Source organism: Mus caroli, chromosome 9 (assembly GCF_900094665.2).
Source record: "Mus caroli chromosome 9, CAROLI_EIJ_v1.1, whole genome shotgun sequence".
Taxonomy (NCBI): domain Eukaryota; kingdom Metazoa; phylum Chordata; class Mammalia; order Rodentia; family Muridae; genus Mus; species Mus caroli.
The window spans coordinates 37,134,518-37,152,069 of NC_034578.1; the positions used below are offsets into that span (position 1 = coordinate 37,134,518).

The 17,552-nt window shown below is 44.1% G+C and overlaps 1 protein-coding gene across 4 annotated transcripts in view; it reads left to right on the forward strand.

The window, feature by feature from the left end:
* Scn3b (sodium voltage-gated channel beta subunit 3) overlaps positions 1 to 16,670 on the forward strand; it is a 21,987-nt gene extending 5,317 nt beyond the window's left edge. For 3 of the 4 annotated variants that reach the window (XM_029482100.1, XM_029482101.1, XM_021172581.2), the window contains exons 3-7: positions 2,924 to 3,087; positions 5,367 to 5,592; positions 8,401 to 8,539; positions 13,410 to 13,489; positions 13,588 to 16,670. In XM_029482100.1, the coding sequence (XP_029337960.1) occupies positions 2,924 to 3,087; positions 5,367 to 5,592; positions 8,401 to 8,539; positions 13,410 to 13,473 (593 nt within the window). In that variant the 3' untranslated portion in view covers positions 13,474 to 13,489; positions 13,588 to 16,670. The remainder of the gene's footprint in view (positions 1 to 2,923; positions 3,088 to 5,366; positions 5,593 to 8,400; positions 8,540 to 13,409; positions 13,490 to 13,587) is intronic. The other variant, XM_029482102.1, reaches the window with a different exon arrangement.
* Positions 16,671 to 17,552: the final 882 nt, after the last annotated feature.

Below are 17,552 nucleotides of genomic sequence, written 5' to 3' on the forward strand. Positions count from 1 at the left end.
TCCCTCTCCCTCTCCCTCTCCCTCTCCCTCTCTCTCCCTCTCCCTCCCTCTCCCCCCCAGTGGCTTCCCAATATCAGTGTTCCCCTTTTAATAAAGCTAGTCCTGTAAATATGTTCCCATTTCCTCCCCTCCCTCCCCTTCCCTCCCTTCTCTCCTCTCCCTCCTCCCTACTGTTTTCTTTTGTTCTGAATCCACCTCCATTGGAATCCAGGCTTCAAGAGAGCTGGAATGATTTCATTGATTCTTGGTGCCTAGAACAGTGCAGCTACAAATGGGAACACAATACATTTGCCAAATAAATAGAAGATAAACATTAGTAATGACAGTTATCCAACGCAGAATCATGTAAATTAATCCATAGGCTTCTCATGACCTATCTATTGGATGTTTTATTTTTAAAAAAAAATTTATTGAATAAACTGAGCCACAGACAAATTAGATAGTTAGACAAATACAGTCTTTAAGTTTCCGAATATCACCTTGCCCCTGTAATTGTAACTGTGCATCTCTTGGGATTTTCCTTCCAAGCCCTCGAGGCCATCCATATTGAACTGCTTTTTCTTTGTTGCCTTTCATTAAATATGGACACCAAGGATCTACGTTACACGGACTTCCTGCTACACAGCAATATGACACCGCCTTTTCAGTTGCTTTGGAAGCAAGTCTGTAATGTAGACTATAAGATTACTGGGTACCCAAAGTGTTTCTAATCATTTCCCCCAAGATATGGACCCTTCTCCGTTAAAATGATGAAACCAATCTTCTGTAGACTGCTGGATAAGGCTAGCCCACTTCCCTTGAAGGTTTAAAAGCCAAGGGTCTTTTCCACTTAGAATTTTTTAAAACTTTACTTATAATGCCAACAGGCTCCAAATTCCAAGTTTAAAATGAAAATGAAATATGTTGATTTTTAATTGAACTGAAACATAGTGTTATCTTTTGACACAAAGCTGAAACAAAATAGCCTCCCTTGAAGCTCCAGCCTCTTCTCAGATGGGTAGGCTGAGCACCTATAGTGAGCTGGCTTTTACATATTAGTGTGTACTGTTTTACCTTGGAGCATCCGTATTTATCATTCATTCATGAACAGGGGTATCAGAGGATCCTTCAAAGTCCCATACAAAGACTGTTGGTGGTTGTTATACTTTTGAAGCTTCCAAATAATTATTTATAAAATCTCTTATCAGATAGCTTTTTTATATTTACGGTTAGCTGAAACATCTGAAAATATATTTTTATTGTTTAAGTTGTTATTTATTTTGAGACAAAGTCTCATATAATTTAGGCTAGCCTCAAATTCAATGAGTAGCAAGGAGAACCCTGAACTTCTAATCCTCCTGCCTCAGTATCCTGAGGGCTGGGACTTCGGGATATAGCACCACATCTGATTTTTCAATGTTGGAGCTTCATGCGCATTAGGCAAGCACTCTACCAACTGAGCTCAGCCCCAAACCACTATTTGTTATTAATTTGTTGACTGGATTCTTGAATACAGGTTTGTACTCAGTAGCCCAGGCTGGCCTCAAGTTTGCAGCAATCCTTAATATTCTAAAGTTCGGTTTGAGGACACAGGCCTGTAATCCCACCCCTCAGAGAGTAAATCGGGATCGTGAGTTCAAGGTAAACTTGGGCTACAAGGCAAGACCCTGTCTCAAAACATTGAAAGAAAAACAGATTAGCTGTGTCAAACTGATTTTTATAACTTTTAATATTGAGTATAATTGAATTTCGCTTCCATCTGCCAGGCTGAAATGTTTGAAGACAAGCCTGTTCTGTGTCCAAGTTCAGTATCCCCATGCTCCCCGACCTGCTCCTTATCAGGTCGTGTGGTCTGGTCTTCTCAGCCACTTTGGGTGTGGACTGATGGAACAGCTTCCTTTTGTTAAATGCAACATGCCATCCAGACTTGTTCTGAACAATTGCAGAATTCCTCCCCTTCCTTCCTTCTGCACACTGTACATCTGTTAATGCATCCCACGTTTGTTCTTGTTTGGTTGGCATCAATGCCCTGCTTTTGATTCATTCTAAATTTGCAATCTGACATAGTCACCTTCGGTCCTTGGACTTGGGAGTTTCTTGAGGGTAGAAACCCAAAGTCCAAACCTCCATGTGGTGGACAATGTGTCAGATGATCTGACCCCTCCAGAATTCGAATTTTGTCTCTCTACTCTGCACAGAGCTTGCTCCAGCCTAAGTGGTCAGTTCACCATACTCCCACTGATGTTGCACCGTCCTCCATGGGCCCTCAAACACAGATCTGATTCTGTCTCTCCTATAGAGCATTAGAGCACTTGACATATTACCCCACAGAGCACTGACAGGTCTTTTCAACACAGGTCGTATTGGCCTTTCTGTCTCATGTTCCACCAGCCCTGTCTTCCTTTCTCCCCAGCTAAACACAAGTAACTAACTGCCTGTCTGGGAGAACTGGCCACCTTACTAATATGACCCTTTGTGTGTTCTGGATGAATCACCAAAGAAATGTTTTGTCGGTTGGGTTATATATGCATCGAGAGCATGGCTAGTAGGTTGTTCATCCTAGAATCTCTAATCCAGCATCAGACTGGGCAAAGAATGGATTTCTATGCCTGCTGGGTGAATGTTCACATGGGTGAATAGTTGATGGATGGAAGCATGTATGACCCCACTAGACTGCAAGTCTTTTGGGGTCAAGCTCAAGATTATCCTTTGTTGCATCTTCATGGCTTCCAGTCACTGTTGAAGGATCCACTCCGTACCATCTTGCTCTAGGCTCATCCTGATCATACATACTCAAGGAGCCCCAGTAATGGATACACACATGGATCTCGCTGTTTTCAAGTATGTCTCAGTGATTTATTTTTCTTCTTCTCTCTCCCCCCCACCCCTCGTCCCCCCATGCCCACTCTGGCTGTCCCTTTCTTGCCACCCATCCTCTCTCCAGTCAGAGTCTGCTTCCCTGTGTGTGTGGAAGTACCCTCGGAGACAGAAGCCGTGCAGGGCAATTCCATGAAGCTGAGATGCATCTCCTGCATGAAGAGGGAGGAGGTGGAGGCCACCACTGTGGTGGAGTGGTTCTACAGGCCTGAGGGCGGTAAAGATTTCCTTGTATGTCAGACTGTTGTCTCTGGCGTTTTGTTTGCTGGCCTATGGTGCTGTGTGCCTGGTTCCTAACAGTCTGGGTAATGATGCCCTGACTTGCTCTCATGCCTTTCCTGAACCCTGACATCTTCTCAGCAGATAACTGACAGCCTTGTATGAACCCAGAGTCTTTCAAGGTAGATCACTTGGGCAGCGGTGAGCAGCCCTGGTTACAAGCAGGAACCATTATAAGAGAGAAACATATCGAGAGAACCTGTGTGGGCTAGGCTCCCAGGTAGACCTTTTATGGGTATGGTCATCTTCTGCACAGTACTATGGAATGGATTTAATGAAACTGAAAGAAAGGACACAAGGCAACTTCCTGAAAAGTAGCTCAGGTGAGTTCTTTCAACTCTCACAGTCCCAGTGAAGCAGGAGCAACTTGGGGTGACTGCAGCTTGTGTCAACCACTATGCCCAAGACAGCCACCTCTGTAAGTAGGTGTTTAGCATGTTCTTGCCCTGTTCTGTATCCCAGGTGGCCATGCTCCATTCTTATTCAGGAGGAATCCTCAGTCTTCCCCTCCCCAAAGGGTTCATGCCTAACAGGAGAAGAAGCCCTGCAGGCTCTGTGCCAGGGTCAGGGCCAGAGTGAGGGTCAATTTCAGTTCTGGTTTGGGACAGTACTCATGGGGCTGTGATTCATTTTGTCAATACTTTCACTGACTCTGGAGCCAGGCCATCCAGGTTCCATTCTTTTCTCCACAGTATTTAGCTACATGCCCTTGGTCATATTTAACCTCTGATTCTTCTAATTATTTTTTTTCTTTTAAGTAGGAATAAAAACAAAAACTTCATTATGGGGTTGTTACCAAGAGTCATGAGCTCTGGTTTTTAATGCCCTTAAAATAGTCCTTGAAATATGATAAGTGCTTGTTAGAAAGAAAAAAAAAAAAACAAACCACGAAACTCAAAAGAGTAACATTAAATTAGCAAAACAGCGTCGGGCGTGGTGGCGCACGCCTTTAATCCCAGCACTCGGGAGGCAGAGGCAGGCGGATTTCTGAGTTCGAGACCAGCCTGGTCTACAAAGTGAGTGCCAGGACAGCCAGGGCTACACAGAGAAACCCTGTCTCGAAAAACCAAAAAAAAAAAAAAATTAGCAAAACAGTTTAGATTTACATACACACATGCACATGAGTTTAGATTTGCGCATGGTGGTCTGACGGCAGACCCAAGTCTCCTTATCTTGATTTCTCTTATTCTCCTGGGTCTCTCCCACAACATTTAATGGAGACAACATGGTGGAAGTGACTTTCACCTGTTCGTTCTTTCTTTCCCCTTCAGTGGGCCCATTTCTGAATCCAGGTTCCATGTTGCACTTGCATCTAAGTTGGCTCCCTATCTGGTGCCAAAGCAAGGGCCAACGATGACTTTTTAGAGTCTTAGAATCATATACCAGGGAAGGTACAATTCAGATTAATTCCCAATTTCTAGGAGGTCAGAGGTCTTGGCCAGATATGAAGGGCCCATGGGGTTTAGGCCTGTGCGCCTGCTAGCTGCATTCACTGCTTCCACACTGTCCCAACCAGATGACCCAACTGAGGAACTAAATTGTGGTTAATGTCTAGGAAATATGAATTCCAATTTCAGTCACCATCCATGGCTAGTGGAGACTAGATGAAAACAGTGTGGTGTCAGAGAGTATTTGAGATGAAAGCCGGGAAGACCTGACTTTGGTTCTAACTCTGCCCAAAGCAAAAGCTCTCCGAGCATCTTTCCATGGTGAGGTCTTGGCTCATGGGGCATCCTTCAGCATCATGCATTGGCCTGACCAGGTTGTGCCACAATCACCATGATAGATGGCATCTCACAGAGTCAGGCGTCAAGCTCAGGGCTGTCAGGTATCTTCCCTGCTAACACAGTCGTCTTGTTGGTCTCTATGTCCTTCTCCCTCCCTGGCTGCCTCATCCCATATCTCACCATCCTTTACCTGCTTTCTGCCCCCAACCATTCGTTTTCCTCTTCCTAGTCTCTTTTCTTCTCCACCCCACTCCTTTTTTCTCCCAGCATTCTTTTTGACTACTCTATGCTGCCTCTCCCCTTACCATGCCATCTGTTTGCCTCTACCTACCTTGCTCTATTTTCATTCTCTCCCGTGGCTTCCTCTGTCCCTCTTTATCCCTCCCCATTGCTCTGGGTCTTCTGCTAACATTATCTCCTAGCTTTCCTGCCCATAGTAGCTTCTTCCACCCTGTCCCTCCCTGACTCTCTTGCCACAATCTGCTTCCGCCCCTCTCTCTGCAGATATATGAGTATCGAAATGGCCACCAGGAGGTGGAGAGCCCCTTCCAAGGTCGTCTGCAGTGGAATGGGAGCAAAGACCTGCAGGACGTATCCATCACTGTTCTCAATGTCACTCTGAATGACTCTGGCCTCTACACATGCAATGTGTCCAGGGAGTTTGAGTTCGAGGCACACAGGCCCTTTGTGAAGACCACAAGACTAATACCCCTGCGAGTCACTGAAGAGGGTAAGCCTGAGGCCTGTCATCTCTTCAGGGGTTGGGTGGGGCGATGGACAGTGGCTTCTTATACATGAGCTCCTTAGAGAGCACACAAGCTCATGCATGTAGACCTGCCTTCCTACATGGCCCACTTCCTACAACATGCCCCACCAGAATCCCTTGCTGTCTCCCCCCTCAAAGCAGACAGGCCAAAACACGATATTGGGATGACTTCCCTGGGAACAGTGCATCTTCCACAAGGCCTACAGCCAAAGACTCCAACATGCCTTTTTCTCTGGCCAGTGTTGAATCCCTAATTTGTATTTAGAAGTCATCTCGTCTGCTCTAGTGAGCCACATCCTATCTCCAAACAAGTTGTTTTCAAAATTTAGTGAGCCTTAAGTCTTCTCGGGGGTTTTAAAATTTTAAATTTACATGTACTTACACTGTGTGTGTATCTATCTGTCTGTCCGTCTATATGCACACATGCTATGGTATGTGTGTTGTTCAGAAGACAACTCGTGGGAGTTGGTTTTTTCCTTCTCCTATGTGGGTAACAGGCTGAACTCAGCTCATCAGGTTTGGTGGCAGGCACCTTAATTGATGACCAGCTTGCTGGTCCTCTCCCATCTGTAGTCTCTCTACCTGTGTCTGTCCTCAGCCAGAGGGGGATGAGGTGATAGTTCCCTAGTCCTTAAAGTCTCCAGACTCTTTTAGTTCATCGTTGGCAGGTGGGAAGTAGTCTCAAAAAACATAACATGTGCATCTCCCTCCTGATCTGAGTCCAGAATCATGGGGGATCCTCACAAACTGCTTTTGCGATTCTGTTAGGAGACAAAGCACTGTGGTTCATAGCCCCGGCAAGTGGTTCCTCCCAAGTCACAAGTCAGAGTGTGAACTCTGCCCTTCCTTGTGTTTTTATACTACCTTGTCATCCTCAGACCCTTGCAGATGGTTATATTTCCAGCATAATCTTATAGGCTGGTGAGCAGGCAGTGGTACAAGCCATAAAAACAGAAGTCCCTAAGCAAGGAAGTGGAGAAATGATAATCTCTAGACCACTGGCTGATTTAAAAAAAATGTATCATTGTTATAAAATCTAGTAAGTGACACTGTGTCTTGAGACACTTAAATGAAGTTCTCAAAGTGTAGAAGGCTCAGGTCCCCTGAAGGAAAACTTGTTGATCCACTTCTGTGAGAGCTGTGTCCCCTGGTGAGGAGGAAGCAGGGGGGTTGACCAGGAAGCTCTCTGAGGTATAAATCCATTCAAAGGTTCCATTACCCTCCTTTGTTTATGTGCTTGTTCCTCCTTGGGGAAGGGAGCCTGGTGCTACCTTGTGTTCACCACCAGAAACTGTTGTCTGCTGCCTGCCCGACCATAGGCGGGTGCCTGTGTGTCTCTGCCCCCTGCTCTCTCAGGCTTTGGCCTCCAGAGATGCTGGGGACACAGTCAGTGGGGAAGTATACATCACTAAGCTAGTCTGCCTGCTTGGCACCAGAGCAGTCCTCAGTCTAGGAGAGAGGAGAAAACAAGCTATACATAGTAGAATAACAGAGCTGCATGGACGGGAGGGCTGGGAAGGACTTTGGGATAGTATTTAATCCATCTGCCTCCACGCCAGCCTTGCTGGCTCAGTGACTTCATAGCTTGAGGTCCCATATGTGTTCATAGGATTTCCCTGGGGCACATGGAGGATATAGGTGTGGTGAGTGCTCTCCAAGGAGCTAAGGGCTTGCTTAGGAACATGAAGAGGGCATAAGGAACAGGACCAGCATCCAAATCTTTCCATTTTCCAGTTACCCCTCTCCATTGCATCTTTTCCTTCCACCCTGCCCCATCCTAAGATATATTTGCTTTTAGTTTTTGCCTGTGTCATATTTGGCTGCCACCCTCACCCCCACCCCATATCACATGACAGATATTTATTTGCCCCACTCCCGGGGCCCCAGGGAATCTGCATGGTTCTCCTTGTTAGCTTTTTCCAGGTTTAGTCTCTCTGTCCTTATTCCCATACAGGAAGGTGTGGCCTCGTCTCCTACAGGTGATAGACATGGGAGGGAGCCTTCCTGTTACTCCCTTGGATCTACTGCACCACAATAGATAGCTATAGCGCACATTTGCCAGGCCATAGCAAGCCCAGCAGAAGATATGTCAGGCATGTTTTATATGTTCCTGTGCTTCCAGCTTCACCCATAGCTTCGAGCTCCCATAGGAGAAAGCAAACTGAATGTCTAAGTATCTAGAGATGAAACAGCAGGCTGGCCCTTCAAAAATACATTCTCGCAGTCGGTAGAGAAGCAGCACAGCACAGTTCCACCAGGGAGTGATTTGACTGGCTAGATGAAACTGCACATGGATGTGACAAATTACGTGACATCCTGAGAGACGTTTCCCCTGGAGGGGCTTTTTAGCAGAATCTGGGGTAATTCTCAGGAGGCTGAAAAGCAGGACAGGGTCCCAGGATAGAGGTGGCAAAGGGTGGGACACATGGTGTAGGAAGAGGAGTCAGACTGTAAATTCCTTTAATATCCTCATGGGTTCTTCTAGGTTCAGTGCTTATCTGAGCTATACATAAAACAAGGCTTTAGGCTGGAGCGTTGGTTCAATGGTTAGGAGCACTGGCTGTTCTTCCAGAGGTCCTAAGTTCAATTCCTATCAACTGCATAATGGCTCACTGCCATCTATAATGGAATCCAATGCCCTCTTCTGTCATGCAGGCACATATGCAAACAGAGCGCTTATATACATAAATAAATAAATCCTTAGGTAAAACAAACAGGCTTCCTGGGTCTGTGGGACACATGCATTCTGAACCTCATTTCTCCTCTTTGTAGCGGGAGAAGACTTCACCTCCGTGGTCTCGGAAATCATGATGTACATCCTCCTGGTCTTCCTCACCTTGTGGCTGTTTATTGAGATGATCTATTGCTACAGAAAGGTCTCTAAGGCTGAAGAGGCAGCTCAGGAAAATGCGTAAGTCCAAAGATGCACACGTAATATCAGCTCACACACTCAGAATGTGTGTGCACTCAGAGGCGAGGCGTTAAGCAATCCGTACACTTGCTCTGCATTCCTCTTAACAATCTATAAAGAATACATTATGATACCTATTATTATACACAGAAAAATAGTATACCTAAATGAGTTTCTGTAAGTGGCAGACTGTCGTAGTTACTATATCAGTGGGAGAAAAACAACAAAAAGCCACTGGGGAGGGATGGGGAGAGAACACAGGTAGGATTCACTTTGTTCAAACTTCCAAATCACTGTTCATCCTCAAAGAAAGTCAGGGCAGGAACTCAAGGCAAGATCCTTGAAGCAGGAACCAAAGCAGAGGCCACAGCCGAACTTCTCATTGGCATGTGACGCATGGATCACTTAGGATGCCTTACCCAGGGGGGCCACCCAACCTCAGTGACCTGGACCTTCTCACATCAATCACCAGTCAAGAAAATGCCCCGCAGGCTTGCCCATAAGCTAATTTGATGGGAGCATTTTTCTCAATTGAGGTTCCTTTTTCTAGCTTGGGTTGAGTTGACAACGTAGCCAGCACAGGAACAAATGGAGATTTGAATTCAGGCCAGCTGTCTCTTGGCCTGCATATTAAACCACTATGGAAAAGACCAGCAGCTGCCAAGGCAAGCCCCGTAAAATGATGCATTCTCATAACCAGTTCACAGATGTGGAGTTGAGGTTTACTCACTGAAGACAAGCACATTGACGTGTTGAATGGAGAAGCTGGGGATTGAACCCAGGCCTCTATTCTTAACATCTGTGCCCCTTCTGACATATTCAGCTTTTCTCTCTCCCCGCATCCTGGAGCATATCAATCCACCTGGGCAGTGTAAAAACAGTACTTTGGGTTGAGTGGAGGATACTGAGGCTTGGACACACTGTACCTCCAATAAGACTCACAGAGGAAACAGAGTAGGAGCTAAGACACCCCCACCCCCACCCCCAGAACAGCCAGAATTCCCAGAGAGCAACAAAAGGTGGACCAGACCATAACCAGCTTCAAGAAAAGCCAAGGAACTTATCTATGCTAGCCTGACTCCAAGAACCAGAAAAGATTCTTGGGAATAAGCTTGTGGTTGCAGTATTTGGGATTTAAATAGATTCAATCCACATAATCAAGGAAACTGAAGATGAGAAATTCGATTCAAATCTACAGAAATAAGAGTGGGGGGAAATTCCAAAAGAGACCCACTCTAGGCCAAGGCCTCACAAGATGACTCCCCCAGGCTAACTGTGGCTCAGCCTGCTTTCATAATCTCTTCCCAACTAGAACTAACTGAAGAATGCAAGAGAGCTGAGCAAGAGATGGTGCAGGCTGTGTGATTAGGTCCCAGGAGACTCAAACACAGAAAGTGTAAAAATAAAGCTTTTAGAAAATAATCTTGTTTAAAATAATAAAAATGGGGCTAGGATGCAGCTCCAGAGGAAAGCTTATATCTTCCCCGTGAAAGGCCTGTGATTCAACTCCCAGTGCCTCACAAAGATGAACAAAATAAAATATTTAGAGAAAAGAAGAGAAGAATGAGGGAAGAAGTAGAAGGAGGAGGAGGAGGAGAAGGAGGAGGAGAAGGAGGGAAAATGAGGAGGAAGAAGAGGAGGAGAAGGGGGGGGGGAGAAAAGGCAAGAGCCAAAGAGCAAAGCAAGGGACAATTAGAGTTGACACAAAAAATATTTTCTTTGAAAAATTTAAAAAGGTAATAAACTACTCAATGGATTAATTCAGTGGAAGATAATGTATTGGTAACCAGAAGATAAATGTGAAAAAGTTACATAGAATATGGCACAGATATAGAAAGGGTGACATGTAATGAAGAAACAGGAAGAGGGAAATAAGGTGACCTACTACAGAAGACAGAATGAGGGAGAATTACCTGAACGCAGAGGTGGTAGGTAGGGCAGAAAGGAACAACTTCTCTAAGGCAGCATCATGTTTGTGGTCCTCTACTCAGGGTCAGTCATCCTAAGAGTGTTTTACTTTACAATGATGTGGAGGCAATGTATGCTCAGCAGATAGTTACTTCAGAGGCTGGGTTCTGATGTCTTCCCACAATAGAAAGTTTGCTCTCTTTCTATTTCTATTTTGAAAGTTTGACTGCTCCTGATGCTGAGCAGTCACTGTGAACCTCGGCCTCCAGTCAGCAGGAGGCACACTGTTGCTAAGGGAGCCTTGATGGTAGGTGAGGTAGGCATTGCGATCATTTGTCAGGACATGACCCCCTAACTTAAGCAGCATCTCATTTCCTGAGTAGAGTGAACATATAAATCTACACTGAAAAAAATTTTCCTTTAAACAGATAAATGGCAACTACTTGGTACTCTCCATCACTACCATATGAGAGGAAACGTTGGAAGAAATATTTATGATATCAGAAACATGACAAGGATGCCATCTCTCCAGGCTCCTGTTCAATACTATATTTGAAACCTTGGGTAAAATACTAAGAAATGTGCTCAGGTTTTTTTTGTTTGTTTTTGTTTTTTTCCTGTTGCTGTGATGAAATACTCTGAAGAAAGCAACTGACAGGCACATGGGTTTATTTGGTTCTCAGTACCAGGTTAGAGTCCAGGAAAGTCACCACGGTAGGAGCTTGAGAGGACTGGGTTCTACAGTCAAGAGCAGTCAGTAGTGAATGTATGCATGGTCAGTTCATTTTCTTTCCCCTTTTATAGATCCCAGGATCCCTGCCTAGGGAATGGTCACTCCGACAATTAAGATGGGTTGTCCTGCCTAGGTTAATGTAATTAAAACCATCCTTTACATGTTTAGAGGCTAGCCTTAATCTACATGATCCCTTTCGTACATGCCCACAGACTTGCCTCTGAGGTATTGAACCGACCATCACAAATATAAATGAAAGGATAAGATTTACAAAGGAGGAAAATATATTATTCAGTACCTTGCACCCAAAGTACCAGTATCTACATAAAATTTCCTTAAGCAACCTAGTTAAGAATATTATATAAGGTCACCGAGGCAAATCCAACTTCAGTCCTATATCACATAATGTTTCTTTTAGTCACAGAGTCCATGCATACCATAGTGGTCCCATAAAATCACATCACCTGGTGAAAGCATAGTTTGTGCACTTACAGATTATGGATGTCCACACAAGGACAAGAACATATGATAAGACATTTCTCAAACTGTGTCTCTGATGGCAGAGGAGAGTAACACTCTACCAAGAATCAACTATGTCCCAGCAACAAGTGTAGAAGCACATTTAAATCCTTACATTAGAAAAAAGTTCATTAATTGCAATAAGGGCTGAGGAGATGGTTCAGCAGTTACAAGCACTTGCTGCTCTTCCAGAGGACTCAGGTTCAATTCCCAGTACCTACATGGTGGCGCATAACCATCTATAACCCCAGTTCCAGGGTATCTAATATCTTCTTTTGACCTCCATGGGCACCAAGAACACACATTGTATACACACACACACACACACACACACACACTCACACCTACATATACATGCAGGAAAAACATCCATTACACGTAAAAATACATCTTTAAAAATATTTAACTGCAACAGTAACATCTGTTCACCAGTCCCTAGGAATAAAGACAACAGGCACGTGGAAGACCCCTAAGGAGAAAATCACAGAACCTTATTGAGAAACATGAAGAAAAGCAGAAGGGCAAAGCACAAAGCATCACTCTTCCACGCAGTTCTTGCCCAAAATAATCCTCCAAGTCAATGAAATTCCAGTACAAACCTCTATTGGATTTCCCAGGGGACATGACAAATTCAAAATAAAGGTTACACAGGAGCCAAGGAGCCAACAGTCCTTAAACCAAAGCATAGCTTGATTATTTTAGGTTTTGCAAAGTTACACAGGACTTCTGTCACAGCATTCCTCTGGGTTTTTGTTGATGTTGTTGTTGTTGTTTACAAAACTCTAAACAGGTAAGTACAGCTTGTGATTCTGAAAGTTTGCCTATCACTGACCTACATCAATGCAAAGAGAAAACTATGTTTGTAGAGTCATGAACACTGCTTATAAGAATATCACAGAATTGTTTCTCTGTCTTTTAGCTAAGGTTGAGTGTAGAGCTAGCAGAGAAAAGTTTATGATACTAAAATTAGATTACTCATCTCTCTAGACACCAAAATAAACTGGGGGTAAAATTTAAAAGTAGAATGTAAAACTTGTAAGTTGCAATAAAATAGTAGGAAAAATATTATGTGTAAAATAGAGAAAAGTATCTTCTTGTAGTTTAATAAGAATTTATATTTAAAGCATCATGTTTTACAGAAAAAAAATCTTAAATACCAGAAGTACAAATCAAAGATGGAAAAAAGTTAATTTTCACTACATTATATGTAAACTGTCAATTGTTCTTGATAAGAAGCTATAGGAAAACTTATTGGCAACAGATTTGGACAAATATTCCAAATATGAAATAATAAAAAAAATCAAATATTTCAGAAAAACAAGAAAACAAATCACGAGACTATAGAAGTAGAAAACAAGACAGCGTACAAACGTATGGAGATGTTCTTCACCTCACCAGTAAGGGAATATGAAAATTAAAGCAACTTTGAAATACAAATTCACACCCATTCAGCTTAGTCACAATATCAGCCTTCATCCTGAGGATGATGAAGAGTCAGATATTGCGGCTGGAGATATTCGTATACAATATGGGAAGGGGATATTATTATATCTGCTGAAGCTAACTGTACGTTTGTCTTGGGAAGCCTAACCAGAAGGAAACACAGAGGCTTTCTATACACAGCCTTGTTCCTGGGTCACATGCCTTTCCTACACACTCACCAATGACTACTAAGGCACCGCTTCTTTCCCTCTCCCATGCCCGCTGCAGGTCTGACTACCTTGCTATCCCATCAGAGAACAAGGAGAACTCTGTGGTACCCGTGGAGGAATAACGTGCTGTGACCTGAGGTGATGTACAGGCATTTGGGAGGGTAAAGTGGATGTGGATGGCATTTGGCATCTACAATGGAAGTGACTTTCAATTTGGTCTTTTCTACTCTATGTAGCAATCTCGTCCTTCGGGTACTCTACGTTAATGGTCACATCACAATGCTCTCTATTACGTCAAACCCTTCAGAAGCTGAATCACTTTGGCCTGAATATTGAGCAACCCAAACCCCTTGCTCATGATAACAAAGGCATAATAATTCTCTCATTCCCTGTTTCCTCTGTATGTGTTTGGAGAGGGTTGCCCTGGACATTCTCAATGAGTTCTTCTATTGTTGGTGGGTGATCTGAGTGCTGAGCGACTGGCTATCTCCAGTTCAGCGATGCCAGCAACATCAGGAAGTGCCCCAGGTGTCCCAATACATCCATCTTTTTATTCACCAACCACCCACCCAACTGTGAGATTTTTACCTGACTTCTGAACTCTATCAGAACTCCTATACATCTTGACCTTGCCTGAACTGAAGAGCCAACATCTCTCCATGGACTAAACCTCACTCTATCCTTGCTTCCAATCAAGTAGCTCCCAACTCAACTAGAGTTGTCCCCTGTGCTCCAAATGACTTTAGATAAGTACTGGAGAATAGTATTCTCTGTGTCCTGTCTCCAATTGGGTTGTCCTCCACTGCAGCAAAAGGATGAATGTATATTGGAAGGAAGCCCTGATTAGTTTGTTTAAAAGCCAAAGTGTGCCACTCACTTTGATTCATTGAAGTCATTCTTTTCCTGCCTCTTAGAACACAAGAGAGCAGCATGCCCCTAAACTTTCCAGAGACATCTTCTGTGTGCACTGGAATACATTCTGGAGCTCAGTGTTTCGAGGCTATATCTCCATAATCCCAAAGGCTTGGAACAAACCCAGAACCTCCAAGAAGCCAAGGAAGGATCCAGGACGATTTCAGTAGGTCTTGAAAGCGATATAACACTCCCGAGATTGGAAACATGGATGATTGAATTTTCTGGATTGAAATGCCTCCGTTCTTCATTTCTCAGTGTCTGTGGATCAGTATTAGTCTTCATTTTACAGGAGGCATCTGAGACTCACACAAGCCTGAACAGGATATTGAGGGGATTAAACTGGACGAGAGATGAGTTTCAGGACTCCACTCTTAAACTCCCTAAGCTGAAAGATGTTTCTGAGGACTCTTAACATTCAGCAGGGCAGTAGCATGGCATTTGTCCAGCAGAGGCTACAGGTGACATGAGATAGACTTTAGGATTTCACACAAAGATTTGTGAATCTGAAGCATCCTCCAAGAGACACGGCACCTGAGGGCAATAGCTATATGGCGAAAAATGGTTTTAGTCTGAAATGGACAATGAACAAAGAGACAAAGATAGGTGTGTAGCTTCTAAATACCTCACCTGTAGATGTCATGTTTGGGTATTGGTGTTTGTAAAGTCCCCCACCCCTACCCTCATCCCCACCCAAGAGAGCAGGGAACAAGTGACAAGATTCTTAGTCAATATCTCTTTTTTAATGACTGTTCTAAGTGCAATATTCTTTAGCCCCTACAGATAGCAAGGGCAGGAGGCCTTATGGTATATAAAAAGATGCAAGTGAGACTCAGTAAGAGAATTGTCCTCACTCTGAGGAGCTCTATAAGAAAGACCCTTCTCCACCCTCATCGGACTTTGTATGGCAAGCTCCCTTTTCACCCACATCGTTTCCTTCTTTGTGGATGTCAGACATCCGCTTTGGGACTCCCATCCCACTCTTTTTTATCTGGTTTGTTTGTACATGGGGGTTTTTCCAGAAACACAATTGCATTTGCTTATGGGAGATCATGACTATGACCTACAAGGTATGGCACTCACCAGCCAACTTAAAATCTTCACCATCTCCATCTTCTTCCCAATCTTCTACTTAGAATCCCAGACTAGACGTGTGCAGCTCTGGAGCCTTTCCTGGTGTGCTACTGCTTACTAAAGGGCTTAGAAGAGTTCTCAAGGGCTATAATCCTCTAGAAACCCCACTGTTTGTCTTGGTGCTGGGTATTTGCTGTGACTGATTCTCAATAATTTACTGAAGGTCAAACTAAGCTGAGTCTAATTTCCCCTTTATTACTGTCTAACAACTGTGAACTTGGTTACTCGGTTGCGCCTGAAAGCATCTTGCCCTGTTGACTTGGAGTATCAGCGAGGTGTTGGATCAAGCCCCAGTCCCTAAGTGGAAAGACTCAGTGCTTGCTATCTCAGGCTTTCATTTCAATCTGTTTACACATTATTCTTTGGTTCCTCTACTCTCGATTAACTGCACACCCATGCTTTCCTTTTGAGTTTCTGGGTTTGCTCTAGACATCAAAATAGAATTGCAAGTAGAAAGGGAAGTTTTCAGAGCAAGATTATGCTGAGAAAGACAGAAGTGGGCTTAAAAGTGGACAGGGCTAAGGTGATAGCCCAAGAGGTAAAGTGCTTGCCACGCCAGCAGGAGAGTCTCCGTATGATCTCTAGAATCCATGTGAACAGCCAGACATACATTATGGCACACGTTGGTCATCCCAGACCTGGGGAGGCAGAGTCAGGAAGATCTGAGACTCGCTAACCAGGTCACCAGGCCAAACTTACTTACTTGGCAAGCTCCAGGAGAGTGAGAGACCGTCTCCAAAAACAAAACCAAAAAACCAACAAGGTGGATAGTGCCTGAGGAATGACACCCAAGGTTGACTTCTGGCCTCCACATATACATGCACACAAGTTAAGGCCCATAAGCATATTTACATAAAGATGCACACGCTTGTGCCTGTGTATGTATGCATGTGTGCGAGCGCGTGTGCACGTGTGCACGCGCGCACGCACGCACACACACAGAAACAGAGAGAGAAAGAGACAGAGACCTTCCTCTCACTTGTTTTATAAATGAGAAAGCCCTGGTTCTGTGAATTCACTCAGTCAATGCAAATGTATGTAACCAGGACCTTGGTGTGCCTACGCATCATTCTGATCATCTACTCACATTGTTCAACACTCTCTGTGTCGAGCACTAGGTTAGGCTCCAGATAGACCCCTTGGTTTTAGGTCTGTAAAAGTGTGCAAGCATGTGTGTGCGCGCGCATGTGTGTGTGTACACTAGTGCACAGGCACATGTTTCCAATAAAGTCTCTCTGTTCATGTCAATAAAGTGTCTCTGAAGACCACTTGCTCTGGGTTTGCTATGCTTACAACCTGTGGCTGCTGTCCCCTCTGGCTCCCATCCAGCATCCAATCTTTCTAACTTCTTGGACCCAGGAAACTAACACTGGAGAATAAAAAGTACTTGAAAATCTAAAGCTAAACGTGCTAGATGAGGGATCCAGCCTTTCCATTCTTCCTTTTCTCCTCTACACAAACACAAAAGAACACAAAGAAATGCTCGCTAGTCTAACCAGGTGGGGAGATGCTAATAGGAAAGATCTAACGTAGGGAAGGCTCAGGTGACTTTCACTTTAGGGAGAATAAGGGCAAAGCTGTTTTCCAGTATCTAGCTTCCAAAAAGGGCCAAGATCCTCTAAAGGGAAAATAGTAACAAGAGACAATGAGGATTTAGTCCTTCACAATTGTTGTGTATTTGGGGGAAGGATCGAGACAAGGGTTTCTCTGTGTAACCTGGCAATCCTGGAACTTACTCTGTATGCCAGGCTAGCCTTGAACTCAGAGATCTACTAGCCTCTCAAGTGCTGGGCTTAAAGATATGCACCATCACACCCATCTCCACCAGCTTAATGCTGATTAAGATTGAAAATCTGGCTTGAAAGATTGTGGTTAAGGGTGCTTGTGGCACTTCCAGAAGACCTCAGTTTAGTTCCCTGTACCCCTGTCACATGGCTCCCAACCACCTGTAACTCCAGCTCCAGTCGATCTGATATCCCTTTATTGGCCAATGAAGGCACCTATACTCACAGGCACACAGACACGACCATATACACAAATATTTTAAAATCTGTTTAAAATATCTAAAGATTAGAACTATTGTAGCACAACTGCAGCTACCACTTTAAGAAGTATACACGTATTTCTTTATCAAAGACTTTATCCATAAACACCG